The sequence below is a fragment of the Vulpes vulpes genome, chromosome 12, assembly GCF_048418805.1.
Source record: "Vulpes vulpes isolate BD-2025 chromosome 12, VulVul3, whole genome shotgun sequence".
Classification (NCBI taxonomy): Eukaryota; Metazoa; Chordata; class Mammalia; order Carnivora; family Canidae; genus Vulpes; species Vulpes vulpes.
In genome coordinates this window covers 136,178,419-136,206,215 of record NC_132791.1, presented here as the reverse complement: position 1 = coordinate 136,206,215, position 27,797 = coordinate 136,178,419, and the positions used below count along the sequence as shown (strand labels likewise).

Genomic DNA, 27,797 nt, shown 5'->3' with positions numbered 1-27,797 from the left:
TTTTCTAATACTTTCCTATGTTGAGTTTCACAGAGGAAACAGGATTTCACAAGCAACTTGCATTTTTTAAAAATGAGAGAAGTTGAGCATCTCAACTTGGTGAGGCAAAGCAGTCTGGAGCAAGCCTGAGGTGGGAGTGGTCTGATTTAACAATGAATCAGGGACAGTTGACTAGAGGAAACAAAACCAGCTGTCTTTGGCTGCTCTTCATGAAGCAAGTTTTAAAATCACGTTTCCAAGCACCCTCGACAAAGCACAATAAGTTGAAAAAAAAAAAAACCCAAAAACAACAACAAAGAAATCCATGCCTTCTGGGGAGGAGTGAACAATCTTTTCCTAACATGCTGGTAAACAACGGCAGCTTCTCTTCCTAGTCTAATATCTGCAATGGTGCAGGCAATTGAAAAGACTTCACACGGGCGACTGTAATACAGAACAGCCAGCAACAAATTCTGGGGACTGAAGAACATAGCTGTCTTTGAAACAACACCTTACATTATTCCAAGGCCAGATTGCTTTCAGATTGCCAACCTCTCAAATTATTTATAGGAGATTGATTCATATACTTAACCAAATGTGAGAGGAAATACTTCTAATTATATCCAAACATCTTTAATATGAGGGGAATTATGCTTGGAGACCTTCATTGCCAAAAACAGGTTTTGCCAAAAATGTTCTAAGAAAGAGGAGGAGGCTACATGTTTTCCATATTTGACCCTATAAAAGTACCCTTGGAATGGGTATGGCTTGTCTTTCCTCATAAAGCTTCAAGGTAAGTGTGTGTGAGGACAGGGCTCTGTCTGAGGACAGTAAGTGATATCTGGCTGCCTGCATGTCACACATCCTGGCTCCCACTGCCTCTGGCAGCCCTTCCACTGAAGCACCAACTTACTCCGTAGCAATTTTAATTAGATGTTTTCGTGTTCCCAGTCATTTCCTGATTCTCACTTAAGAATTATGGTATTATTGAGAATGGCTAGAGTTTAACCAGAAGAAATTTGCGCTTTTTTTTTTTTTTTCTACAGTTCCAATCCACTTCCAGGTTGCATCTCTAAGGTAAGATACCAATTTTTTTTCCTCATTCTTTACAGGGTGCAAGAAATCTTCTATGGTGTTTGGAGAGTGCTCAGGGGTTATAAAATGAAAGCATTTTAATTTCATGGCTGATCATGCTTCTCTTGAAAAATTCTGAGAGGGACTTTAGAAACTGATTCTCATTAATTTATGTCCTCTGCAATACATGAAAATGCTTTCTCAAGAGTCTTGAGGAGTTTTATACACATTTTTCCTATTTCTGGCACTGTGGTCTGTCTTTTAAATAACTGAGTTACAATATGCAATACAACATTTTGGTGTTATTATTCATTTATAGAGAAAATGTAAATTTCCTATACTACAGATTTTCCTCTGCATCATATAACATATAAAACCCTGAGATGATGTCTGAATGAACTGAGTCCTTGCCTTGGAAAAGTGGCTTAAATCTGCATGTTCTTTCACAGTCCATAAAGTGCAAAAAATATTTAAATGCTATGAAAAATGACTGTAAGAATCTTCAGCAAGACAAAGTATTTTGAGTTATCCAAATAGTTTGGATGGGAAAATGTAGAAAGGTTCACAAAAGTGTTTTGAGTTTTTCTGGAAAAATACCTTTATTATTATTAAATAAATTGCCTATGATCATTTTTTTGAGATTTTATTTATTTATTCATGAAAGACACAGAGAGAGGCAGAGACATAGGCAGAGGGAGAAGCAGGCTCCCTCGGGGAACCTGATGTGGGACTCGATCCGAGGACCCCAGGATCACAACCTGAGTCAAAGATAGACACTGAATCACTGAGCCACCCAGGGGTCCTGCCTATGAACATTATTGACAGGATTAATGAATATTAAAGTGACAAGAGATGAATGGATCTTGAAAAGAAAGTTTTGTGAAATTTCTATGAGAATTTCAGTAATAAAGCAAGAAAACATAATAATATTTTATAGTAAGTCTTTGAGAAATACTAAAGACAAGGGAAAAAGCCAAATCTGTCAAAATTATGGTATGAGAATAAGAGCCCTTGGAATGAGGCTGACTCGCCCTGCTTTAAAAAGCTCCAAAGTAAGCAGGACCAGGCAATGGGTTTCAAGAGGGACACTGGCCACGCTGCCCCGTGTCAGCTGCAGCTGCTAGCTCTGGTACTGCTCCTTGGGATACTGCACATTTTATATCCATGGCTTTTGTTGCCTTCTGTTTACAATAGCCAGCCATGCCACAGAGGGGATTTTGTGGGTGCCTTTGGCTAACTACTCAAGTGCTTTTCCCTTCTCTTTCACAGAACTGTCTAGAGAGAACCAGGCTACATCTTCTCACTTGCTAACAAGGTAAGATTTGGACTTAACCAGTCCCTGGAGAAGAATATGAGAGCCTCTGGGATGGATCTGTGTCACTTAGCAACCTTTCAGAAAGTGCTGGTCTCAGTAAATACCTAATAACTGTACTTCAGGAAACGGTGCTAGGGAGACAGGGAAGGAGGGCTTGCCTTCAGAACAATGCACATAGACTCATTCCGGATGCAAGCATTGGCGAGGTGACATCTTCACAAGAAAACTGCTAATGGACTTGTTGGCTTGTTAACAGAATATTAACATTCTGTAGGGGGAAAAATCTGCAATAAGATTCTCTTGCTAAAAATCTCAAATTTGATTTTAAAAAAGGTATGCTGCTATTAGAATCATTGGTAAACATGATACCTAACAAATAAGAAAAAGAAGGTACCTAGGAAAGAACTTCCTTAAACCTCTTAAAAACTTGCGGAAAGTTACCTTGCCCATTGCTAAATAGTGGGTTTTCCATGAGGTATCATCACCAATATCTGGAGACTTACTGATACACATGACAGTCCACAGTCTCTAATGTGAAATGCTTCATCTCCTCTAGGACCTGTGAGTTCAGCAGCCATGAGTTCAGACCAGGAAATGGCCATTTTCGGGGAGGCAGCTCCATACCTCCGAAAGTCTGAAAAGGAGCGCATTGAGGCCCAGAATAGGCCCTTTGATGCCAAGACATCAGTCTTTGTGGCGGAGCCCAAAGAATCTTTTGTGAAAGGGACTGTCCAGAGCAGAGAAGGAGGGAAAGTGACAGTGAAGACCGAAGCGGGAGCGGTGAGTAGAGTCCCTGGAGCTGGCCACATTTGATCAGTATTTTTGTATGATCTCACAATTGACATAAATGGTTGTCCTCCCTGTTTACCAGACTCTGACGGTGAAAGATGACCAAGTCTTCCCCATGAACCCTCCCAAGTATGACAAGATCGAAGACATGGCCATGATGACTCACCTGCACGAGCCTGCTGTGCTGTACAACCTCAAAGAGCGTTATGCAGCCTGGATGATCTACGTGAGTTCACTCTCATGGCCTTCTGCTCATGCAGATGGTTAAGAGTTTTGAAAAGCAGGTTATTAAAATCCTCATGAAATCATTATATTCCCTTCTTTTTCTTTTTGGTCTAGACCTACTCAGGTCTGTTCTGTGTCACTGTCAACCCCTACAAGTGGCTGCCAGTGTACAACGCAGAGGTGGTGACGGCCTACAGAGGCAAGAAGCGCCAGGAGGCCCCGCCCCACATCTTCTCCATCTCTGACAATGCCTATCAGTTCATGCTGACAGGTGAGTGGCCCAAGTGTTTGTCATACAAATTATGTTATCACCTATAATCACAAAGTGCTAAAGCTAAACAGGACTTCAGAGATAATATAATCTACCCCCTCACCCCCCAGGATGTACAGAAGAGGTAACTAAAGCACACAGGTGTACATGCCATCAAAGCTGTAATGAAATTTTAGCTCTCCAGACTCGACCTCCATGATTTTACTAGGCCATGCTACTGCTCCATTCCTATTTATCTTAAGTTGCTTATAATTTTCATCTTGGAAATACGTAATTTCTGGTATAGATGGAAGTAACAATGGTTATGATTAAGTAACAGTGGGCTCACATTGTCTGAATAGACATGAAAACTATATGTTCAGTCCCTTTGTGCTTAATTTTCTTGTTGACTACAAATTTGATGCTTTTAGGAGTATTGTTAGGTCTAAAGTCATCAGAAACCATCTCATAGAAGATATTCTCTCTTTGAATGAAGATGATATTTGGGGGCTACATGTACAGAAAACAAGGTTGCTGTTTTCTCCCCTCTTAGAAGGATTTTTATTTTGATTGATTGAGGCACCTTCCTTATCTGATCTTTCTTTGACCTGATGGTATACTTTTGGAAAGCCTGATCAGAGTTAGGGTTGCAAGCTGTGGAAATAAGATTTTTTTTTCTTTGTGAGGCCAATTGACTCATTTAAAACCTAAATATCAACCTTGGCTTGATGAACACTATTTAAACCTATTAAACTACAGTCAAACCCTTCATGTATTTTCCATTTTTCAGTTCTATGCAGAAATCAGCGGATCGTATGCTACTGAAATCCATGGCTGACAACTAAAGAATGTGTCTGGCTTTAGAAAATACTGCTCTATTTTAAACCAGAAGGGTACATGTACTATGGGGACTTAAGGAATTTAAGATATAACAACATTTTATGTTTCTCTTCTACTTAAGAGGTTTAAGAATAATATCATATATAACTTTACAATAATATATTTCAGTCTCCATTTAAAATGACACAATATTTATACTTAACACCCAAGGTGTTTCCCTATAGAAAGTTCTGTTTGAGTAACTGGTGTGATGTTGATTGTCCACTGTTTTTCTTCTAGATCGGGAGAATCAGTCCATCTTAATCACGTATGTATTACTATTCTGGGACATATTAGTATTTTATTCACATTAGGAAAAGACAAACCAAAAGAAATTAATTAATGCTCCCATACTGAAGCAATGGCTGATCAGTCTGGAGCTGGACACTGCTTGTACTGTTATAGGGCTCAGACTGCATCTGAATGTAAATTAACAATGCCCCAAATTTGTCATTTGCTAGTCCAGTTTTAAAAGCGGTCCAGAACTTTTCTGAGAGTTAAGAGATGTAAAATCTGTGCATAGCCAGAACCCAATACACGGCAGTGAACAACATACAGCCTTCTGAACATTGAGCTTTTTGGGAATTTCCCCAGTGGCCTATTTTTAAGGCCTACTTGAGAAATGTCTAGTCCTTCAAAGACTTCACTTGAGCCATGTCTTTAAGGAAACTAAAGAACATATACATTGTGTGTTTTTTTTTTGTTTGTTTTTTGTTTTTTGTTTTTTGTTTTTTTACTATCTCATTTCCCACATAGTTGTTGGGTGGCTACCTTTTGGACCCCTCACACCCAGGCCACAGCACCTAAAAGAGAGCCTGGCACATTTTAAGCATTCAAGAAATGTGTGTTGAATCAACTTCCCTGCTTCTTGTCAGTGCAAAGCAACAGAAATATTATGAGCTATAGTAGGCTGAAGAGAAAGAGCTAGGAGAAAGTTGACAAAGACATATAAAGAAAGATGCATAAGGTAGTAAACGCTGATGATGGAAGTACTTTAATTTGCTGCATAGCTTAGTTCCTCACGTATGTTTTGTCTCTCTTTGACAGAGGAGAATCTGGTGCGGGGAAGACCGTGAACACGAAGCGTGTCATCCAGTACTTTGCAACAATTGCAGTCACTGGGGACAAGAAGAAGGAGGAAGTTACTTCTGGCAAAATACAGGTGGGTCTGGGGCTCTAGGGGCTCAAGACTCTTGGGCTCTCAGGAGTCTGGAGCCCCAGAAATGAGGGTTGCTCTTTGCCTGTGCAGGGGACCCTTGAAGATCAGATCATCAGTGCCAACCCCCTACTGGAGGCCTTTGGCAACGCCAAGACTGTGAGGAATGACAATTCCTCTCGCTTTGTAAGTCTCCTGGTCACAGAGGGATCTTCTCAGCCCTTACATGCCAGAGATAGCATGTCTGAATTATTTCAGTTGCATCCTTCTGTGTGCTTCAACTTTTTAATACTAAATAATCTTTCTCTTTTCAAGGGTAAATTCATTAGAATCCACTTTGGTACCACAGGGAAGCTGGCTTCTGCAGATATTGAAACATGTAAGTAACAGAACCCGAAAATGACAAATGATGGTCTGGAGGAACATTTTGCAACTCCTGTTGAGCCTGGAGCCTGTGAAACACCAGTCTCCTGCCAAACATGCCTGTGGTTAATGCAGTCTCATCCATAGCCCACAGTGTGCTTTATCCCCAGCCATGAGCCTAATGATTTAGTGAGAACTGCCAGGAGCCACTGGGCTTGTCTGAAGAATTCCAGCTTTAGAATGGATTTCAACTTTCTCTGAGAAAACACTAACACTAGGGTAAATGAGTTGCCTCCTGGTTGAGAATATGTGATTGCTTCCTAGCCTGATAAACATTACTCGTAGTGGTCCCTCTATTATAAAGTGAGAAAAGACCCTGGGGAGGGATGGGTTCGCTAGAAACAATTATATCACAAATGTCAAGGACATTCTACATGAGAAATGTCTATGTCTCCAGCTAGGCGTACTTCAGTTTTTTTCTAGAGGTGGTAAGAGAAACTGCAATAGTGTTTGTAGAGCTCAAAATGTGGTAACTTATATGAATATTCAGCTGAAATCTCAGCTGGATCTCGTGAGATTTTTTAGTTAATCATCCCAAATTCCAAAATCACTTCAGGAACTTCATGGTTTTTTCCCCCTGACCCGTGTCTACTTTGTATTCCAGATCTTCTAGAGAAGTCTAGAGTTACTTTCCAGCTGAAAGCGGAAAGAAGCTACCACATTTTTTACCAGATCATGTCTAACAAGAAGCCAGACCTAATCGGTAAGAAGGAGCTTAAATTTGCAAGCTAGAAGGTTATGTTATATTAACAATTTCCAATGTAAAACATATACCCTGAATTGTGTGTACCCAGAAATGCTCCTGATCACCACCAACCCATATGACTATGCCTTCGTCAGTCAAGGGGAGATCACAGTCCCCAGCATTGATGACCAAGAGGAGCTGATGGCCACAGATGTAAGTTACATATACAGTGTTTTTAAAAATCCATTATGTACGGGAATGACAATAACAGCCCTTTATAGGCATGGTTAATGGTATGGCATAAACTTTCCTAAATAAATTACTATCTTCTGCCCTTCTGTCACCTCTCCTGGTAGAGTGCCATTGACATCCTGGGCTTCACCTCTGATGAAAGAGTCTCCATCTACAAGCTCACGGGAGCTGTGATGCATTACGGGAACATGAAATTCAAGCAGAAGCAGCGGGAGGAGCAGGCAGAGCCAGATGGCACTGAAGGTAATATAGACAAAAAGCTCATTCTAAATTCATGTCGTCTTTACAGTTGAGCTTCTGATGAATGTATGCAAATTCACCACCACAGAGACTTTCTATAAAATGGTTTACTCACCATTCTGCCCTGATGAATTGGGGAGCCCACAGTGGGTCATGTGGGGTGCCTGAATTGTGTCTTTACAGTCGCTGACAAGGCGGCCTATCTCCAGAACCTGAACTCTGCGGACCTGCTCAAAGCCCTCTGCTACCCCAGGGTCAAGGTCGGCAACGAGTTTGTCACCAAAGGCCAGACTGTGCAGCAGGTGAGTGCGTGACCTCAATGAATGACACACATCCCAGGCCACCTCAGCATGTCTTTGGTACGTCAACAATCCATTCTGTCCATGAAGGTGTACAATGCGGTGGGCGCTCTGGCCAAGGCCGTCTACGAGAAGATGTTCCTGTGGATGGTCACCCGCATCAACCAGCAGCTGGACACCAAGCAGCCCAGGCAGTACTTCATCGGGGTCCTGGACATTGCCGGCTTTGAGATCTTTGATGTGAGTTAGCAGAAACTTTGTAGCAAAAAAAGTTTAAAAATCTTGCTGCTGCAGTCAGTATTGGAAAAGGTCTATGAAAAAGAGCTGCACTACAAACCAAGTTGACACAGGAAAGAAGACCAAAAGTCCATGAGAGGGCATGAACCTTGCAGGGGGACAGAAGTCCAGTTCTTCCCTGTGTGACTTTGTGGAGAATTGGGAATGGTGTTCTACTGATCATTGGGTTCACACTCAATGAAGACCTGTAGGTGAAGCCCTACCACCTCAGAGAGCATATCCACTCCCAAGGTCTTTCTGCCAGTTACAGGATGTCTGAATTGAAAGCCCCGAGCACAGTCTCAGCACACAGTGGGCATGCAGTAAATGATAGAGCAGGTGAAGAGACAGGTAATGGCAGCCAAGATGGTGGTAGGAAAGGCAGTGACAAATTCAAAGACAAGCTGTAGGATTCCTGTCTGCTCTTCAATATCCAGGGATAGAGGATGGAGATGGCATTTTAGAGTAACTCCAAATCATCTGCCTATGAAAGAAAACCTCCCCTATAACTTAGCACACAAGGTTACAGAAGATATGAGGATAAAAAAAAAAAGATATGAGGATATGAGATAGTATCTCAAATGTGTCTGATCCACAGGTCACATTTCTACACTTTTCTGAGTAAACTCACAGACACTGAAGGACATTTTCTGACTTTGAGGGACAAGAGCATTTCCAGAAATTCCCAAGCTCACGAGGGCAGAGAGGAATACTATGGCACCCAGAAGGAAGAGGAAGAGCAATTCACATTTTCAAATAAGAAAACTAAAGACAGTGCAAATTTGCAACCAATTTGAGTTTTTAAAATAATCACTTTATTGATATATAATTCATGCAACATCCAATTCACTTAAGTACTTAATTTGATGGTTCTTAGTATATTTACAGATATATGCAACCATCATGACAATTGATTTTAGAACCCATTCATCACCCCAACAAGAAACCCCATTCCCACTAAGCAGTCATATCCTGTTTCCACCTTCCCCAGCCCCCGGCCAGCAACCACTCATCTGCTTTCTGTGTCTGTGGATTTGCCTATTCTGGACAGTTCATATAAATGGAATCATACAGTATGTAGTCCTTTGTGCCTGGCTTTCTTCGCTTAGCATGTTGGCAAGGTTCCTCCATGGTGCAGCACCCCTTGACTTCCATGTCTAGTGATACTGCTCTTAGGCAAGAGCATCCCCAACTGTTTCTTTCTGGGTGTCGTGAACAGTGAAGCAAAGCAGACCTGCTCAAGTTCTGAGTGTGGCTACAGCCGCTGGCTCTGGATGTCAAAGCCTGGTGCCCTGCCACACCCCCTTAGAAGACTCTTGCACAGTTACTTCATCTCACTAAGAGAGTTCTCTCATCCATGAAATGGGCAAACAGGACCATAGTGGAAAGGTGGCTGTGAGAATTAACTGCAACAATTTATACAAAGCACTTAGCACAGTGTCTAGTACATGGCACATGTTCAACAAATGCTAGCTATTGAATTTTTAGTCCTGATTATTCATAATATATAGACCACAATGGCTCAGATGCGGGAAACTTGTCTAGCCATACAACATCATCATAAAGAGGCAGATTTCTAAGAAACCTCTGATCAACAAAAGTAGACACTGTAAAAACCAAACAATGGTTTTATTGCATAGGAAAGCATCACGCAGATACTAATTATTCCCATTTAAGAGATACTTCCAACAAGGGTGGGGACAAGTCTTTGTCTATAGCCATGAAAAACGCAGGAAGGAGAAAGGGGCCTGCCTCGGGTGGAGAGAGTCACACCATCCTAAGACGGTAATCAGGTCACCAACTAAGGAAAGCCCTTTTCGAAGACAAGCTTTTTATTAAAAGATCAAAGTTAATTTGTATTTTCTACTTAGTTCAACAGCCTGGAGCAGCTGTGCATCAACTTCACCAACGAGAAACTGCAACAGTTCTTCAACCACCACATGTTCGTGCTGGAGCAGGAGGAGTACAAGAAGGAGGGCATTGAGTGGGAGTTCATCGACTTCGGAATGGACCTGGCTGCCTGCATCGAGCTCATTGAGAAGGTTTGTTTGCTTTTTTCAGGTCACAGGTTATACTGCTGAACAGTATTTAAGAGAAAAAAAAAAAGATTTCTACGTGTAAACAAAATCAGGAAAACTTCTTTTGCTAACTCTGAGGAGATATTCTGGTAAAAGGAGAGTGAGTATTTTCTCTAGCATCCAGAACTCTCTATTTCCCAACAGTTCACAATGCAAGGACTTATATTTAAATCTCACTGCTAGAAAAACTTTTTAATAAGTATGGGATGGAGCCTTGGAATCTGAATTTCCACCAAGTGTTTCTGATGCAACCAGTTTGCAAGTCACACTTGGAGAAACAGGGCTGTGGAGCTGTGGGACTATACATAAACTCCAGGAAAGCATGACCTTCATTCTTCTCCCTGGCCACTGCATTACTGAGCCTGACACAGCACCTGAATTTCAACAAGCACGCAATAAATATTTCCTTAATTAGTGACTTCTAACCCAAGGGGTGAGTTTTCATTAACTAAGAAATTAAAGGATGAATTTACTCAAATATGATCATGATGTCACATATTTCTACAAGAGACAAAATTCAAAGGCATTTGTTTTTTTTCATCCTTTCAGCCCATGGGGATCTTCTCCATCCTGGAAGAGGAGTGCATGTTCCCCAAGGCCACAGACACCTCCTTCAAGAACAAGCTATATGAACAGCACCTTGGGAAGTCCAACAATTTCCAGAAACCCAAGCCTGCCAAAGGCAAGGTTGAGGCACACTTCTCACTGATCCACTACGCAGGTACTGTGGACTACAACATTGCTGGCTGGCTTGACAAGAACAAGGACCCCCTGAACGAGACTGTTGTCGGGCTATACCAGAAGTCTGCAATGAAGACTCTAGCTTACCTCTTCTCTGGGTCAGCAACTGCTGAAGCAGGTACATTCCAAAAGAAGTCATCCATTACCTGATGTATAAAACATACACTGAGAAAGCTTATACTATGATTGCTTGTGCTCTCTCTGCCCCCCTTAGAGGCTGGTGGTGGCAAGAAAGGCGGCAAGAAGAAGGGTTCTTCTTTCCAGACCGTGTCTGCTCTCTTCAGGGTACAAACTTCCTTTGCTCTGTCTTATTAGATTCGGGAATTTAAATTCTCCTGTATTTGTTGGGGAAGGGAAGTTATCTTGCAAGTGTTCCAGAACTGGATATAATTCAGAGACAGGTCAGGTGGTGGTGGTAGGACAGTCTTAGTTTGGGGTTGTCTGGAAGAAACAGCTCAGTATATAGGAGACAAGGTGTTGGGAGAGAGGGATGAAAGTGGATTGCAGAAATCAGCATCAGATGGTAAAGTTAAATCTGGGGTCCAGGAAATAAGGTCATTTGACATTTAGAAGGTTCTACCGGGACAGGACTAGGCAAAACACGGGATTTGCTGGAAGTGTGGGAGCCTCCAAATGATATATGTGCTTAAGTGTATCCTAGTTCAGAACTGAAATGAGTGGATTTTGAAAGCTGAAGACAGAAGATCAGTGTCAGGAATTGGAGGCTGATTTCTTTTTTTAAAAGATTTTTATTTACTTGAGAGAGAGAGAAAGAGAGGGGGGGAAAGAGAGAGAGAGAGAGAGAGAGAGAGAGAGAGAGAGAGACTGACAGCACAAGCAAGGGGAACAGCAGAGGGAGAGGGAGAAGCAGACTCCTTGTCAAGTGGGGAGCCTGATGCGGGCTCAATCCCAGTATCCTGGGATCATGACCTGAGCGGAAGGCAATCACTTAACTGGCTGAGCCACCCAGGTGCCCTGAGGCTGATTCTAAACAAAAAAATAAATACATAAAAAACTAGATGTGATAAGAAACAGCTCTTGAAGGAAAATTTACTTTTCTTTGGACAATCCCATCTGTAACAATGGGAGCTTTAGTTATTCTGAAAAACAAGGGTTTCCACAACTTGGAACACTTCTCACACTTCATAGCATGGCTGTTGGTTTTTTGCCAGTTCCCAGAGGGAGGCACTACAAGGTGACTTTCTGTGGAATGAGCAGGAGGACAAAGCTCTGTAGTTACTATAAGGAATACAAATGCAATAGAGAAGCAGATACCATTGAAAGCAGGGTAAAGGAAGAAATGAGAGATTTGGAAGAAGACACTGAATTACTGATAAAGCCAGATCACATTCTAGACAAAAGAATATGGGTAGAATATTTCCCCACATTTAGAATATCATATTCAATCTACAACACATGCTAGGAAATTCAGCAGCAGTAAACAACCACTTCAACGACTCATAGAAAAATATGTTTATAATGCACAAAAAACAGGAAAGAGGACATTTTGGGAATGTGAAAATTTCAGAAATAACTCTTCTCAATTTCAAATCTGGATATAACTCAAATAGTGTATGAATTAGATATTAGTGGATACTATAATTACATACTGTTAGAATTGAGCCTATGTCACAGATGTCACAATGGTTATGTCTGTAAATATGAACATATGAAAACAGTGCAGTTTTAAAACAATATTCATAAATTCCACAGGAGAATTTGAATAAGCTGATGACCAATCTGAGGAGCACTCACCCCCACTTTGTACGGTGCATCATCCCCAATGAAACCAAAACACCAGGTAAGACGCTTCTGATGCCCAAACAAGTTCCAAGATGTTTGATTTAGACCATGAAATAAGGCATGTGTACTCTTCCTCTTAGGGGCCATGGAGCATGAACTTGTCCTGCATCAGCTGCGGTGTAATGGTGTGCTGGAAGGGATCCGCATCTGCAGGAAGGGGTTCCCAAGCAGGATCCTTTATGCAGACTTCAAGCAGAGGTCAGACTCTCTCACTGCAAATTATTTTAAGAGCTTCTTTTACTCATTTTAGTGTTTTCGATGGAAAAATCCTTTATACTTTCTATTATAAATGAAGAAAATAGAAACACATTTAACAGACTGTATTGACATACCAAAGTTTGACACCCTTTGAATATACAGAGAATAAAGATATGGATATGATTTCTTATTTATGTTTGCTAGACTACCCAAAGGCTATGTTGTTTCTCTAATAAGGGTAGCAGATGTCTTGGTGACAACAGGTCTATCATTTATTTGTTTGGCCTAAACAGATACAAGGTATTAAATGCAAGTGCTATCCCAGAAGGACAGTTCATTGACAGCAAGAAAGCTTCTGAGAAGCTCCTTGGGTCCATCGATGTGGACCACACCCAGTATAAATTTGGTCACACCAAGGTAACAGTCTCTAAAGTCTGATACTATCTGTGTCCCAGTGAAGTTTATGTATAGTCTGATCTGCAACTCTTCCAACACACAGGTCTTTTTCAAAGCTGGTCTTCTGGGGCTCCTAGAGGAGATGCGAGATGACAAGCTAGCCCAGCTGATTACCCGAACCCAGGCCAGGTGCAGAGGGTTCTTGGCAAGAGTGGAGTACCAGAAGATGGTGGAGAGAAGGTATTAATAGAGATACTCTACTGAGCCCCCTCAGCTTAGGCCCTTCTAACTCTGCTTCCTGTTGGAACCTGACTTTGACCACTTCTGCTCCTATCACAGAGAGTCCATCTTCTGCATCCAGTACAACGTCCGTGCTTTCATGAATGTCAAGCACTGGCCCTGGATGAAGCTGTATTTCAAGATCAAGCCACTCCTCAAGAGTGCGGAAACAGAAAAGGAGATGGCCAACATGAAGGAAGAGTTTGAGAAGACCAAAGAAAGCCTTGCAAAAGCTGAGGCCAAAAGGAAAGAGCTAGAAGAGAAAATGGTTGCTCTCATGCAAGAGAAAAATGACCTGCAGCTTCAGGTCCAAGCTGTGAGTATCAGAGCCCATTTTTTTGTAATCAGATGCTAATATTTCAGTTCAGTGGCTGCTGGAAAAAGGTCTCACTAAGGGACTATCAATCTTTCCTAAATATTTCCTAATTCATAACTCCTCAGAAGTTCTACACAATCCCAGACACAACATTACTACCAAGCACTGTGATAGGATCTCTTGCTGTTGAAAAGGAAAAAAACAAAAGCACTTCCCCTTTCCTGCTATTGTTTTTCCCAGCAAAACGCAGGCAAAAAAGTGAGGTGATCTTTGTTCCATAAGATTCTCTCTACTGAAAAAAGCAAATAAGACCAGTGAAAAAACAACGATATTCACAGAGAAAAGGGAGGACACGTTGTGATGAAAATACATCAACTTGAAGCCAATATGAAACCAACTGGCAACTTCATCTCAACTCTGTCTTTAGAAACTCTCCAGTACCTGAAAGAATAGAGTCACTGCAAGGATAATGGCAATACTTTCTACAGATAGTGTCAGTTTTTAAGCAAAGCATGAGTTGGGGTTGATATTCTTATTCTGACATCCCAACAAACATTCAGAAGATTGGGGAAAGAAATATCCGATTAACTACCACTGTCTAACTCACTTATGTGACTCAGATGACAAAAGACTTTCAGTATGCTACTGAGACCAATAACCTAAATCCTGAGAGTGACCTTGCAGTCCCCTGAATTCAGAAGCAAATCGATATTGGTCCAGTGGGTATTGGCTTGGGACACTCAACTAGAAAATTTAAAGACAGATGAACTATCTGTACATACCTAGGTTGGCATTGTGACTTTCCCTGTAGTTCATGTACAACAGGGGTTTCCAAATTGAGGACAAGTTCATCACACCTTGGAGAACCAGTGGATAACTGTAGGGTATATCTAAATTTGGTCTCTCTGAGAAAAGTATGACTTCTTTTCGGCATCATTCTCTCAACTATCCACATTTAATAACAATATAAGGACATTCTAAGCACTAGGGATATAACCTGAAGCAGGAGACATGGCCTATGCCCCTGCAGAGTTTCTATTCCAACTCCTGTTCCTTCTCCTGAGAAACGTGCTTGCTACTTTTCTACACACCACCTTTGAACATGTTTGGTTCCCCTTTTTTCTTCCATGTGTTCCCTGTAATTCCTAGCTACTTTGTAGGATCATCTTCCCTTTAAGTCACTTTCCTAGTATCATTCCTCCCTCTGAGCAACCAGCTGGATAGCCAACCATTTTGTTTTTCATACACTAAGCGGTTTTGGAAATAAATATTAAATAAAGAAAGGTGACTGATCTGATATCATATACCAACACATTAAATATAGATGACATCATGCATGAGAGGAAAAAGTTTTCCTGGGCCCTCTTAAGGTCCCTGGCTGTTTTTCTGTTTTTTTTTTTTTTTTTAGATTTTACTTATTTATTCATGAGAGACACAGAGAGAGAGAGAGAGAGAGAGAGAGAGAGGCAGAGACACAGGCAGAGGGAGAAGCAGGCTCCATGCAGGGAGCCCAATGCGGGACTTGATCCCAGGACTCCAGAATCACGCCCTGGGCTGAAGGCAGACACCTAACCGTTCAACCCCCCAGGCACTGGGTTTGAAAATTAAAAAACTGATTAACAGAAGAAGTATGCATATTTTCTGAATTTTTACATGTACAAGGGAGCCTTCACAAGAGACTGAAGTCCCAAAGAAGTAAGCAGAGCAGGAAGCTTGTATATCTTTTAGACAAACAATAGATTTGTAAAGAATTGACAAGACAAAGGGGTTTGAGCTAAGGATAGTAAATGTTGAAGAAGTAACTAAGAAAGATAAAGGTTAGTTTAACAAGGTTTGTTTATGTAGCCTTCTCAGCCCCTAACTCTCATCTCTGGTGATAAGAATGTCTTCCTTCTTTCCTCCTAGTACAGGGAGGGTACTTTTCACATGGGAGTTTAATGACTTGTTTCAGGGAAGAAAGGCGAGTGGAGGAGGTCAGAGTGGACTTCCTGTTTCTGCCATTTTCTCAAAGTCCTTCAGTTTATGGTACACAATATGCCAAGGTGCCATATTTGGGGACAGTATATCCTGAACTACATCATTAGCAAACAGAACCGTAAGATAATTTCAACAGAAACCCTGAGTTAAATTCCTTTAAAAAAAACCTGCAGTGCCATAATAAGCGCACAATAAATATCTGTTAGATGAGGAAAAGCTTATAAATCTTAACCTAAGGCTTTAAAGCATGATTTATTTGTTTGGTTTCAAAATATTAGTGAAATGTTAAAGTGTCCTGAGAACTAAAATCTAAAAGTATCTATTATCCCTTTTCAGGAAGCAGATAGCTTGGCTGATGCAGAAGAGAGATGTGACCAGCTGATTAAAACCAAAATCCAGCTGGAGGCCAAGATCAAGGAGGTGACTGAGAGAGCAGAGGATGAGGAGGAGATCAATGCTGAGCTGACGGCCAAGAAGAGGAAACTGGAAGATGAGTGTTCAGAGCTCAAGAAAGATATTGACGACCTTGAGCTGACCCTGGCCAAGGTTGAAAAGGAGAAGCATGCCACAGAGAACAAGGTATGAAACATATTCTGTTCCACCACAAAGAGATTCTGCCCCCCCTAGTAAGCTGCTTTAGAGCAGGTATCATTTCTTTTTTAATTTTTTAAGGTGAAAAACCTCACAGAAGAGATGGCAGGCCTGGATGAAACCATCGCAAAGCTGACCAAGGAGAAGAAGGCCCTCCAAGAGGCCCACCAGCAGACCCTGGATGACCTGCAGGCAGAAGAGGACAAAGTCAACACCCTGACCAAAGCTAAAATCAAGCTTGAACAACAAGTAGATGATGTAAGCCTAACATCATGTAAAAGATAATTTTTAATTTAATAACTAAGTAAGCCTGAGCTTACATTCTTTTGATGTAATGAGTACTTTTCAAGAGCTTTCAATGAATAAGTGGTGTAGGATATCATCCCTGTTATAAGGTCTAAGATGGACACCTATGGAGTAAAAAAAAAAAAAAAATCAATAAAGAAAGTTGTAGGTAACAGATAATATGGGTAAAAAGAATTAGGGAAAAGGGAGGTTATTGTGTTTGCCAAGAAAAGCTGCAAAAACAAAAAGGATCTTGGCTGGGCTCATAAAGCAAATGGCTATGGGAAGAAATAGAGTGCTCTAAGCAGGGAGCACAGCAAGGGCAAAGAAGTAGTAAATATTCGTAAGGTTTCCTGTCACAGGGAGAAAGGGAATTCCGAATAAGGGATGCAGAAGATGAATTCAGCTTTAGATGTGATCTAATATCAAATAGAGAACCCACTGAAAATGTCTCAGTAAGGGAGGAACTGACAAAAGTCATGGTTTAGAAATGTTGCTATGGTGTGGTGAAGCAATGATCACCATGGCTTCCAGTGGGGAAATTCAGAAGGCATGACATCTCCCCAGGAGTTTACTGTAATCATATGGTAATGAGGTATGGTTCACATTTTAAATGATGACTCTTTGGACTAGGTAAGCAGCAAAGAGAATGGAATGCGTGGGGCAAATTTGTCTAATGCAGAGAAAAATCAATATAAGGTGCTGATTAGATAGGAGTTAAATGTTTACAAGTCCAACCTGGGGTAAAGGATGGTAACGTTCCAGGAACTGTATTCATGCCTTATTAATTTTCAGCTTGAAGGATCCTTGGAACAAGAAAAGAAAATCCGAATGGATCTAGAAAGAGCAAAGAGGAAACTAGAGGGAGACCTAAAATTGGCTCAAGAATCCACAATGGATATCGAAAATGACAAACAGCAACTTGATGAGAAACTCAAAAAGTAAGCAGTGAGGACAAAACTTCCATGGGGAAATTACTTTTATTATATCTGTGACTGACATAAAGTACTCTTTTAACAGGAAAGAGTTTGAAATGAGCAATTTGCAAAGCAAAATTGAGGATGAGCAGGCTCTAGCAATGCAGCTACAGAAAAAGATCAAGGAGTTACAGGTGAGGAAGAGCCTCCACTTCTGCGCATTACAGGAATCAAAGCTGCCGTGAGTCAGCATTAATGTCCATGTGTCACTCCCAGGCCCGCATCGAGGAGCTGGAGGAGGAAATCGAGGCAGAGCGCGCCTCCAGGGCCAAAGCAGAGAAGCAGCGCTCTGACCTCTCCCGGGAACTGGAGGAGATCAGTGAGCGCCTGGAAGAAGCTGGCGGGGCCACATCTGCCCAGATTGAGATGAACAAGAAGCGGGAGGCCGAGTTCCAGAAGATGCGCAGGGACCTGGAGGAGGCCACCCTGCAGCACGAAGCCACAGCGGCTACCCTGAGAAAGAAGCACGCGGACAGTGTGGCCGAGCTCGGGGAGCAGATAGACAACCTGCAGAGGGTCAAGCAGAAGCTGGAGAAGGAGAAGAGCGAGATGAAGATGGAGATTGATGACCTTGCCAGTAACATGGAGACTGTCTCCAAAGCCAAGGTATAATCATGGTTTAAGTCTTAAAGAGATTTCTGAGACAGGTGTGAGTGAGCTGCTCACAATTCCTTAGTAACTGGCAGGAGGAGACTATAAGCAGTACAAGCAGGAGACAGGCCAGAGCAAGGGGCACCTCGGGTGTGATGGGCAAAGTGCTCACTCTTTGTTGTGAGAACAGCCACATACACAGAACAGTAGAGCAGAAAGTTAAGCTCTTCCAAACAAAAACAAAAACAAAAACACACACAAAAAAACCACACACAACTCAACTATACATTTTGGGATTTTAAAAACTGCTCACCTTGATGAGGCTTCTGTTTTTCTTTCCCCTTAAGCACAAATACATAATTTGTTTCTCAAAAAAAAAATCTCAAGAATTGAAGCAAGTATCATTATTCTCATATCAAGGATAAGCCAACTGAGTGAAGACTTAATTCACAAAGCAGTATATTGGTAGCATGGGTAGACTATGGCATTTGTTATTCTTTCCTTCACAATCTGAGGCCTCTGTAGTTTTTGTTTGTAAAGATAGTGTATTTTCAAAACACATAAGTGTCCCAGCCCCTATGGAATACTTGGATTATGGAAAATTCCTGTGGTCCAAATACTTGCTTGAGATGCCTTCTACTACTTTTTTAATGTAGGGGAACCTTGAAAAGATGTGTCGCACTCTAGAAGATCAGGTGAGTGAACTTAAGACCAAGGAAGAGGAGCAGCAACGGCTAATCAATGACCTGACGGCTCAAAGAGCACGTCTGCAGACAGAATCAGGTGGGCCACTTACCAGAGTTGACCTTGAATGACAAATTTCCTGTGGATGCTTAATTTGCTGAAAAACGCTGCACTGACCTATTGAGGTCACATTTTATTGCCCCCCTGGGAGGTACTTGCCACCACTACTATGAATACATCACTGACTGCTGGCATGGACTACTTTCTTTTTTTTTTCTTAGTTGTGACTTTCATTAAGGATATCTAGGCTCTTTTGTTTTTACACATTTTACAGTAGATTTTTCCGTCAAAGTTAGCAAATTAAAAGTGTTGCTTCACAGTATTTCTTTGCACTTTTCAAAATGCCTGCACAAGATATTTATTACTTTATTACCCTCAACGGTCTGTGTAATGTAATCCACATTTTATAGATGACAGACTATGTCAGTGATGAAATGATTATCCAGGAATGCTTACTTCACTTCTCCTCCTGAAGTCTGGCCAATTGCTGCTAGTTTGCACAGTCACGCAGAGAAATATTCAGCACTACAACCCAGCCCAGGAGACTTAAGTGATGTTTGTGGAGCTTTGACCATCCAAATTGGAGAGTCTCTGCATTTACTCTGTCCCTTAATCAATCCATTCAATTTTTTACCAAAGTTCTACCTCCCCAAGTAGGCGGTAACAAGATGGAAATTATTTTATGAGTCATCTGGGCTTTTAAAGTAATAGGCAGATCAAAGTGTTGGAGAACCACTTAACTCTCTTATATTCATTCAAATATTATTCTTTCTAGGACAAAGTTCAAAGTCAGGCTTTTACTATTGTTGTACGGGTAGTTAATGCACTTCATGGAAAAAGAAAATCTGTATTCTCAAAGAATCGAATTGCTCCTTGTAGTCTCTTTTCTAAGATCCTTCTAGAATTTAATGGTATGGAAAAAAGAAAGCTGTGATTCTTGTTAAGTATTAACATTTTTATATGCTTCTTGACCAATTTCTACTGTAACAATCTTAAATATCCTCCAAAATATTTTGTGTTACTCATAACTATGTAATCAGCCTCAAAGCTTTCCATACTTCTCATTTTTATGTAGATCTGTCCATCAGATTTGAAGTGGAGGTTGGTAGCTTCCTGTAATCTGTACTCTCCAATGTGTTTCAAACTCCACTCCCTTTCCCTGCTCCAGTTTTTAATCCAGAGCTCTGATTTCCAAAGTGAGGTTGAGTTTGCTCTATCTTGGTCTTAACAGGTGAATATTCACGCCAGCTAGATGAAAAGGACTCATTAGTTTCTCAGCTCTCCAGGGGCAAACAAGCATTCACACAGCAGATAGAGGAACTGAAAAGGCAGCTTGAAGAGGAGATAAAGGTAAACCCTACTTGTCACTGTCCTTATTTTTGAGGTTGTATTTCGCTTACTTCTACAGATTTTCTTCTGATGACCTATAGGGACTAAATGTCCTTTTAAAGATATCAAATTAAGTCTCTGATCTCTATATTTTTAGGCCAAGAGTGCTCTGGCTCATGCCCTGCAATCAGCCCGCCACGACTGTGACCTGCTGCGGGAACAGTATGAGGAGGAGCAGGAGGGCAAGGCCGAGCTGCAGAGGGCAATGTCCAAGGCCAACAGTGAGGTGGCCCAGTGGAGGACCAAATATGAGACGGACGCCATCCAGCGCACAGAGGAGCTGGAGGAGGCCAAGTATGTCCTAGTCCTAGCTGAAATTCAAATATCTCTGTTAAACAAAGTGCATCTGTCATAAGCACTGTATGGGAAAATATCCATTATTCCCCCAAACAAATTTTAAAACTAAGGAAAAAACATGCACAGACATAAACCAATACAATACAAGCAACCACTCTAGGTGCTGCAGTTAAAGAAATCAAGCTAGAGGGCAGAAAGAGAAAGCACCTAAGGCAAGAGGCAGCTGAAGGACCATTTCTTTTTTATAAAGATTTTATTTATTTATTCATGAGAGACACACACACACACACACACAGAGGAACAGACACAGGCTTCTCCCTGCAGAGGGGGAAGCAAGCTCCATGCAGGGAGCCCGACGTGGGACTCAATCCTGGGTCTCCAGGACCACACCCCAGGCCGAAGGCAGTGCTAAACCGCTGAGCCACCTGGGCTGCACAGGACCATTTCTAAAAAGAGGAACTTTTGACATCATTCTGTCTACAAAGGTGTAGACAAAGTAAGGGTTAATTGTACTCTCCTGTGCCTCTCCTGTGCCTCTCTTCCCTCTCAGCCATTAATGGGAAAATCAGCCCAGGTATTAGGTGTGTAAGGGAAAAGTAATCAGGCTTCAGAACATAGCTTATCCTTCAGAGATGTAAACACATGGCTATTTGTAGGGAAACAAAGGCATATATTGTTAAAGACTAAAAAGAAGCATAAATTCTGCAATAAGAAAGGAAACACATAGTTTCACACAGGACCAAATATTCAGTGCTATCAGCAGTTCAAGACAGAACTATAAAGACAGAGAATCTGGACTGGAAGAAACCTACTCATTCAACAGGATATTTTGGGAGAGATCTAGTTGTTTATCCTGTGACTCCTGTACAACCATGTAGTTGGAATCACGGTGGGCAGATGCCTTAGAAGAGAGTCTGAGTGGAGCTCACAAAACAAAGTTGATGCCAATTTGGAAAAGTTTATTTTTATTAAATGATTAATAAACAGCCACAAAAAATATGGGACTTGATTAGACAAACTCAAGTATATTTGATTTGAAGTTGAATTCACTCATTTGAATTCAATTCATCCAATGTTTGAGCACTTACACTGTGTGACAGTCTACAAGAAAACAAAGATTAGCAAGACATACACTCTACCCTCTAGAGATGAAAATTCAGTGGAGATAAGACATAAACAACAGTAATTCAAGGCAGATATTATTATTATTCTAAAGAGGAAGAATAAACTAGTCACCGTGATGGGTAAAATGTGGGCTTAGGCTGATCACAGGTGGCCTTGAAACCAGACTATGAAGTATGGTGATGCTAAAATTTGGTCTGTTTTCAGTATTTAGTTTGTAGAAGAGTGGGAATGGGTTAATACAAACCTGGCCCTACAAAACAACCTGGAAAAGTAGTATTAGGAGTCTGGCTATGGAAATCACTCTTTTGCACCTATTTCGAAACATCCAATTCTGCCAATGGCTGTTCACTTCTCTTGTCCTTATTTCACTTTTTAGAAAGAAGCTGGCCCAGCGTCTACAGGATGCTGAGGAGCATGTAGAAGCTGTGAATGCCAAATGTGCTTCCCTGGAGAAGACAAAGCAGCGGCTCCAGAATGAGGTGGAGGACCTCATGATTGACGTAGAGAGAACCAATGCAGCCTGTGCCGCCCTGGACAAAAAGCAGAGGAACTTCGACAAGGTAACTCATGTAGTAGCCTCTGCTTCTGTACTCAGCTCACAATGAAAGCCAGCCTGTTACCCTCAGTGTGCCTTATTCAAACTCCCTAAGGGCTGTTCTCAGTAACTCCTGCTCCATGGCCAGCAGTGGATGGTGACAACACCTGTGGTTTCTACTCTTCTCATTCATAACTTTTTGTCAGTCTCAGATCATTTCCACTCTGACAGGTGCCAGAATAGATGGTGTCCATCCCATCAAGCATTATCTATTAAATTTCTGGACCATTCTTTGCCCCTCAGATCCTGGCAGAATGGAAACAGAAGTATGAAGAAACTCATGCTGAACTTGAAGCTTCCCAAAAGGAGTCCCGTTCCCTTAGCACAGAGCTGTTTAAGATTAAGAATGCTTATGAGGAATCTTTAGACCAACTTGAAACCCTGAAGCGGGAAAATAAGAACTTGCAACGTGAGTACACTTCACCTTTTCTTAAACAAAGCATTTGAAAAATGTTTTCCCCTACTGAACAAATTTTTATATTTTTCTTCACCAACAGAGGAGATTTCTGACCTCACTGAGCAGATTGCAGAAGGAGGGAAACGCATCCATGAACTGGAGAAGATAAAGAAACAAGTGGAACAGGAAAAGACTGAACTTCAGGCTGCTTTAGAGGAGGCAGAGGTAGACATTTTATTGTGCATTCTAAAACAATTGCAAGAGGAATTAGAGTCCACTGCATGCAAAAATCGATGAATTCTTGAATTAAGAGAAAAGAAAAGTAGTTCTGACTCTGTACTCAGTATGAGGATGGAGAACTGACCATGTGTGCAACTACCACACTTGTATGTCAGGAACTGTGCTAGACACTGAAAAAACCAAAGATGAATAAAAAGAATAAGTTAAGGTCCCCACCCTCACAGGCACTATCTAGCCAGGGACATAAAAATATATAAAATAAACAACATACTGTAGAAATCTCCAGAACAATGGCATAAAGATGTGTTATGGCAGCACAAGAGCAAGAACTCATATTTCTAGAATACTATAAACTTCCATTCCCCACTAATATCACCTCTTGCTGTCATGAAGGCATCTCTTGAACATGAAGAGGGAAAGATTCTGCGCATCCAGCTGGAGCTGAACCAAGTCAAGTCTGAGATTGACAGGAAAATCGCAGAAAAGGATGAGGAAATTGACCAGTTGAAGAGAAACCACATCAGGGTCGTGGAGTCAATGCAGAGCACCCTGGATGCCGAGATCAGGAGCAGGAATGACGCCATCAGGCTCAAGAAGAAGATGGAGGGAGACCTCAATGAGATGGAAATCCAGCTGAACCATGCCAACCGCATGGCTGCAGAGGCCCTGAGGAACTACAGAAATACCCAAGGCATCCTCAAAGTAAGTGGGTTCAAAAGAGGGCCTCAAGGTGACTGGGGTGACCACAGCCCTGAGAACGAGGTATCTCAATGATGACTCATTCCCCAGGACACCCAGATCCACCTGGATGATGCCCTTCGGGGCCAGGAGGACCTGAAGGAGCAGCTGGCCATGGTGGAGCGCAGAGCCAACCTGCTGCAGGCTGAGATTGAGGAGCTGAGGGCCACTCTGGAGCAGACGGAGAGGAGCAGGAAAATCGCAGAACAGGAGCTCCTGGATGCCAGTGAGCGCGTCCAGCTCCTCCACACTCAGGTGAGCATAACATAATAGTGAAAAACACAAAAGGATGAAAATGAAATCCCTGCTCATATCTTAGCATTATCTAAAAATATATTCACAATGTTTCATGAATGGTAAAACTTAAAACATTTAATATTTGTGTATTAACAATACTTATACTATACTTTGACATCCAGACTTGACTTAAGCAGGCTCCATGCAGAGAGCCCGATGTGGGACTTGATCCCAGAACTCTGGGATCATGCCCTGAGCCGAAGGCAGACCTCAACCCCTGAGCCATCCAGGCATCCCTGACTGTCTTTTAAAAATACACTGTCATCTCAGATAATTTATGGAACACAGAGGGACACTAATAACTTAACTAGTTTTTGAGTTCATTAGAAATCTGGTATGTTAATTTTGTTGTCATGTACTAAATATTGCTAAATTTGATATTTTAACCAGAACACTAGCCTGATCAACACCAAGAAGAAGCTGGAGACAGACATTTCCCAGATCCAAGGAGAGATGGAGGACATCGTCCAGGAAGCCCGCAATGCAGAGGAGAAGGCCAAGAAGGCCATCACCGATGTGAGCAGAGGGCAGCATGGTGGTGGTCAAACTTGAATCTCGATGTGCTTGCTTCCCTTTCTCAACTGGTTTTGTTTTATTGCTGATCAGGCGGCCATGATGGCCGAGGAGCTGAAGAAGGAACAGGACACCAGCGCCCACCTGGAGCGGATGAAGAAGAACCTGGAGCAGACGGTGAAGGACCTGCAGCATCGTCTGGATGAGGCTGAGCAGCTGGCCCTGAAGGGCGGGAAGAAACAGATCCAGAAACTGGAGGCCAGGGTGGGTCTTCTGATCAGTGTATTTCTCCCTCATTTCAACCCATTGCAGTATTTTGAGTACCCTGTACTGCTGGATGAGTGGGGCATGCAGAGACAAATGAGAAATGTTCCTTGTTGCCCAAGGACAATGAGACAAGTGCATCAAAATTATATATGAAACAGGGTAAAAGAAGCACTACAGGTCATTGGAAGAAGCAGAAATCCACTGAGCAAATAGATCACATTAAATGACTTTTAAAATGCTTACCTTCTTGTAGGTCCGTGAACTTGAAGGAGAAGTTGAAAGTGAACAGAAGCGCAACGTTGAAACTGTCAAGAGTCTACGCAAACATGAGAGGAGAGTGAAAGAACTAACTTACCAGGTAAGGAAAATGGCCTATCTAGGTTTTCACTGCGTGGCATAAAAAGCTAATGTACAATAAAATGTTGATAGCATTTGTACTTTCGTGGGCTCACTCTTCAAAATATTATTTCAGACTGAGGAAGACCGCAAGAACGTGCTCAGGCTCCAAGATCTGGTGGATAAACTGCAAGCGAAGGTGAAAGCTTACAAGAGACAAGCTGAGGAAGCGGTGAGTTCAGAAGCCCCTGGAGTGACCACACAACCCCCTGGTCTTAGGTATGGCCAAGCCAGCTTAGTTGGAAGGATGAAAGGTAAGGAAATGAGGGTGCAATGAGGAAGGATCAAAGGAAAAGGGTCAACTACATTCTGAAGAATGAGAAGCAACCAACAACATGATGAGCCAGGGAAACTGTTCCTGGGAAGGGGAAGAGCAACCCAATGCTTTTGAGTGTTCAAGAGTCCAGTTCAACGAGCAGAAAGAACAATGGAGAGAGCAGTAGAGATGTGGCTGATGTGTGTGTGTGTGTGTGTGTGTGTGTGTGTGTGTGTGTGTGTGAGAGAGAGAGAGAGAGAGAGAGAGAGAGAGAGAGAAGGCCGATCACAGGGTCTTCTAGGCTCTGGTAAGAAGTCTGGATCACATTCTAAGTACAATGGGGACACTGGGAAGCCCCAGGAGGGTTCTAAACTGCTCAGTCATGCCCTGGTCTATACTTTTTAAATAGAATATTCTGGCTATTTGGTGGAGAATGGATTGTCTGCTAACACAGGCAGGGACAGGGAGACATTATAGGAGGCTTTTCCAGTGGGCCCATGGTTTGCCTTAGGGGCAGTACTGGAGCAGAGAGAGAAGAGTGGAGAGATTCAAGATACATTCTGGAAGGAGAAACTATAGGATATGCTAACAGGTTGCCTTGGGAAGGTGACAGGAGATCAAGGATAATTCATCAAGTTCATGGTTTGAGTGACTAAATGAATGGTGCAACAAAGACTACAACAGGGAACTAAGGGAGGAACAGAGTCACAGGGCAAGAAAGAAACAAGAATTCTTTTCTGGGAACACTGTTTGAAAGACCATAATTTACATAAGTGAAGGTGACAACTAAAAGCAGTTAAGCTGGGAGTTCAGATGGTCTTGGTCATGTTTGAACCAATAGATTCTTGGCACTCTACCTCACCTCATTTCCCCAGCCTATGATTTATTTGAAATAATAAATACTGATTTTCTAAGTATGTAAGTATGGATATATATATACCTACTCATCACAAATTAGTGGTTCCTCTCTTGGTTAGTGGTTTTCATTTTTCTGCTGACCCCTAAGATCTGGGGCAGGGAGTAAGAGTGAGGAGGACATAGAGAGAGAGAGAGAGAGAGAGAGAGAGAGAGACTTAATGTGTCTCTAGCCCCTACTTCCCTCATGTGTAACAGGAAGATCTGAAGTTTTATTCATGCTCTATTATTTAGTGATCCTAAGCTTTATTAATTTCTAAATTTTGATGCCATATTTTGGACAGTTGTCAATAAGCCTTTTTGAAAAGGACAATTACTAAAGACTAAACCCCAACTGGCCTTCCCATATTCACTGCTTATCTGTTTGAACATAATCTAAGACTACTGAAGGACTATTCTCAGAGACAAGTTTTGTTCCATTTCTACACTGCATTAAGTGGCAATATTTTATACTCAAGGGTCAATGATTTGTATTCAAGGAAGGCTATTAGCTTGATATAGATTTTTTAGAAGGTTTTTAGGTTTGGGTTTTTTTTTTTTTTTTTTTAAGAAGATTTGGTTACATTCACTGGACTCCGGGCTAAAAAAAGAGGCTGGAAAGATGATATATTTAGTAGTAGCTCTAAGATGTTTACATGTTAAACAGGAGAACTTTTAGAAATGTTGTCGGCAAATGTTACCTGTCCCCCTTTGTTATCCATGAGTTCAAGAAGGATGAGAAGAATACAAAAAAAATCAAGAGCATTTTTTTTTTTAAAAAAGGTTTACTAGAGTGAAGCATTTTTAAGTAAAAGAAACTGGAGACCCACTGATCTAAGAAACTAGAAATTCTGAACTCTTTCTCCCTCCTAAACACATCTCCATTCATTCTCAGGAGGAACAATCCAACGTCAACCTCTCCAAATTCCGCAAGCTCCAGCATGAGCTGGAGGAGGCCGAGGAGCGGGCTGACATTGCCGAATCCCAGGTCAACAAGCTGCGGGTGAAGAGCCGGGAGGTTCACACGAAAATCATAAGTGAAGAGTGATTCAACCAAATGCTAAAAAGTGACCAAAGAAATGCACAAAATGTGAACATCTTTGTCACTCTGTTTTCTACTTCAGTATTTTGCAGATAAAAAATTTATCCGCAAATAACTCGTCTCTTTTTTCCCTCCCACATTGTCAATTAATCTTTTTTCTGCATCAAGAAAAGAAAGAGAAAGAGAGAGAGAGAGAGAGAGAGAGAGAGGAAGGAAGGGAGGGAGGGAGGGAGGGAGGGAGGAAAAGAGAAAGAGAGAAAGAAAGATCTTGGCTTTTATCTTATAGAGCAGGATTTAGTCACCAAGAATAAAACATGACAGGAGCAGCCAGGCCAATCCCTGTTAATAAGTGCCCGAAGCCACACCTGCCTCTATGGGAAGCAGGTGAAGTCTTGAGGCGGGCATTACACATACAGAACATAGAATATCTGATAAATCTCACTGGGTAAAACATCAGCTAGTTATCAGTTAATGGAGTAATTTATTTCCTTCATAAGATGGTAGGAAATTCTTGATCTCAAGACTGAATAAAA

At 41.7% G+C, this 27,797-nt stretch overlaps 1 protein-coding gene across 2 annotated transcripts; it reads left to right on the top strand.

Annotated features, from left to right (window-relative positions):
* Positions 1–250: 250 nt before the first annotated feature.
* On the top strand, positions 251–27,376 carry LOC112924897 (myosin-1). 2 transcript variants are annotated; one of them, XM_072730361.1, is made up of 41 exons: positions 251–772; positions 1,026–1,056; positions 2,323–2,368; positions 2,925–3,148; positions 3,240–3,383; positions 3,497–3,653; positions 4,752–4,779; positions 5,559–5,673; positions 5,761–5,853; positions 5,983–6,046; positions 6,695–6,793; positions 6,885–6,988; positions 7,132–7,270; positions 7,451–7,569; positions 7,657–7,806; positions 9,714–9,884; positions 10,470–10,779; positions 10,876–10,946; positions 12,375–12,462; positions 12,545–12,662; positions 12,956–13,079; positions 13,162–13,298; positions 13,398–13,653; positions 15,967–16,209; positions 16,303–16,479; positions 17,302–17,447; positions 17,527–17,617; positions 17,700–18,089; positions 18,731–18,857; positions 20,050–20,168; positions 20,305–20,501; positions 22,006–22,189; positions 22,468–22,633; positions 22,722–22,846; positions 23,255–23,563; positions 23,651–23,854; positions 24,287–24,412; positions 24,503–24,673; positions 24,930–25,034; positions 25,149–25,244; positions 27,118–27,376. In XM_072730361.1, the coding sequence occupies exons 4-41, from the start codon at positions 2,945–2,947 to the stop codon at positions 27,268–27,270; spliced, it is 5,820 nt and encodes a 1,939-aa protein (XP_072586462.1). In that variant the 5' UTR covers positions 251–772; positions 1,026–1,056; positions 2,323–2,368; positions 2,925–2,944; the 3' UTR covers positions 27,271–27,376. The 2 variants fall into 2 exon arrangements, with proteins under 2 accessions (XP_072586462.1, XP_025861298.1); XM_026005513.2 differs by lacking the exons at positions 251–772; positions 1,026–1,056 and adding an exon at positions 2,127–2,182.
* The last annotated feature ends 421 nt before the right edge of the window (positions 27,377–27,797 follow it).

Bases quoted from the DNA above. Each gene is read 5' to 3' on its own strand.
- LOC112924897 (XM_072730361.1), top strand. From the start codon at position 2,945: ATGAGTTCAGACCAGGAAATGGCCATTTTCGGGGAGGCAGCTCCATAC. The intron at 6,794-6,884 runs GTAAGAAGGAGC...GTGTGTACCCAG, and splicing joins CAAGAAGCCAGACCTAATCG to AAATGCTCCTGATCACCACC. The intron at 20,169-20,304 runs GTAAACCCTACT...CTATATTTTTAG, and splicing joins AGCTTGAAGAGGAGATAAAG to GCCAAGAGTGCTCTGGCTCA.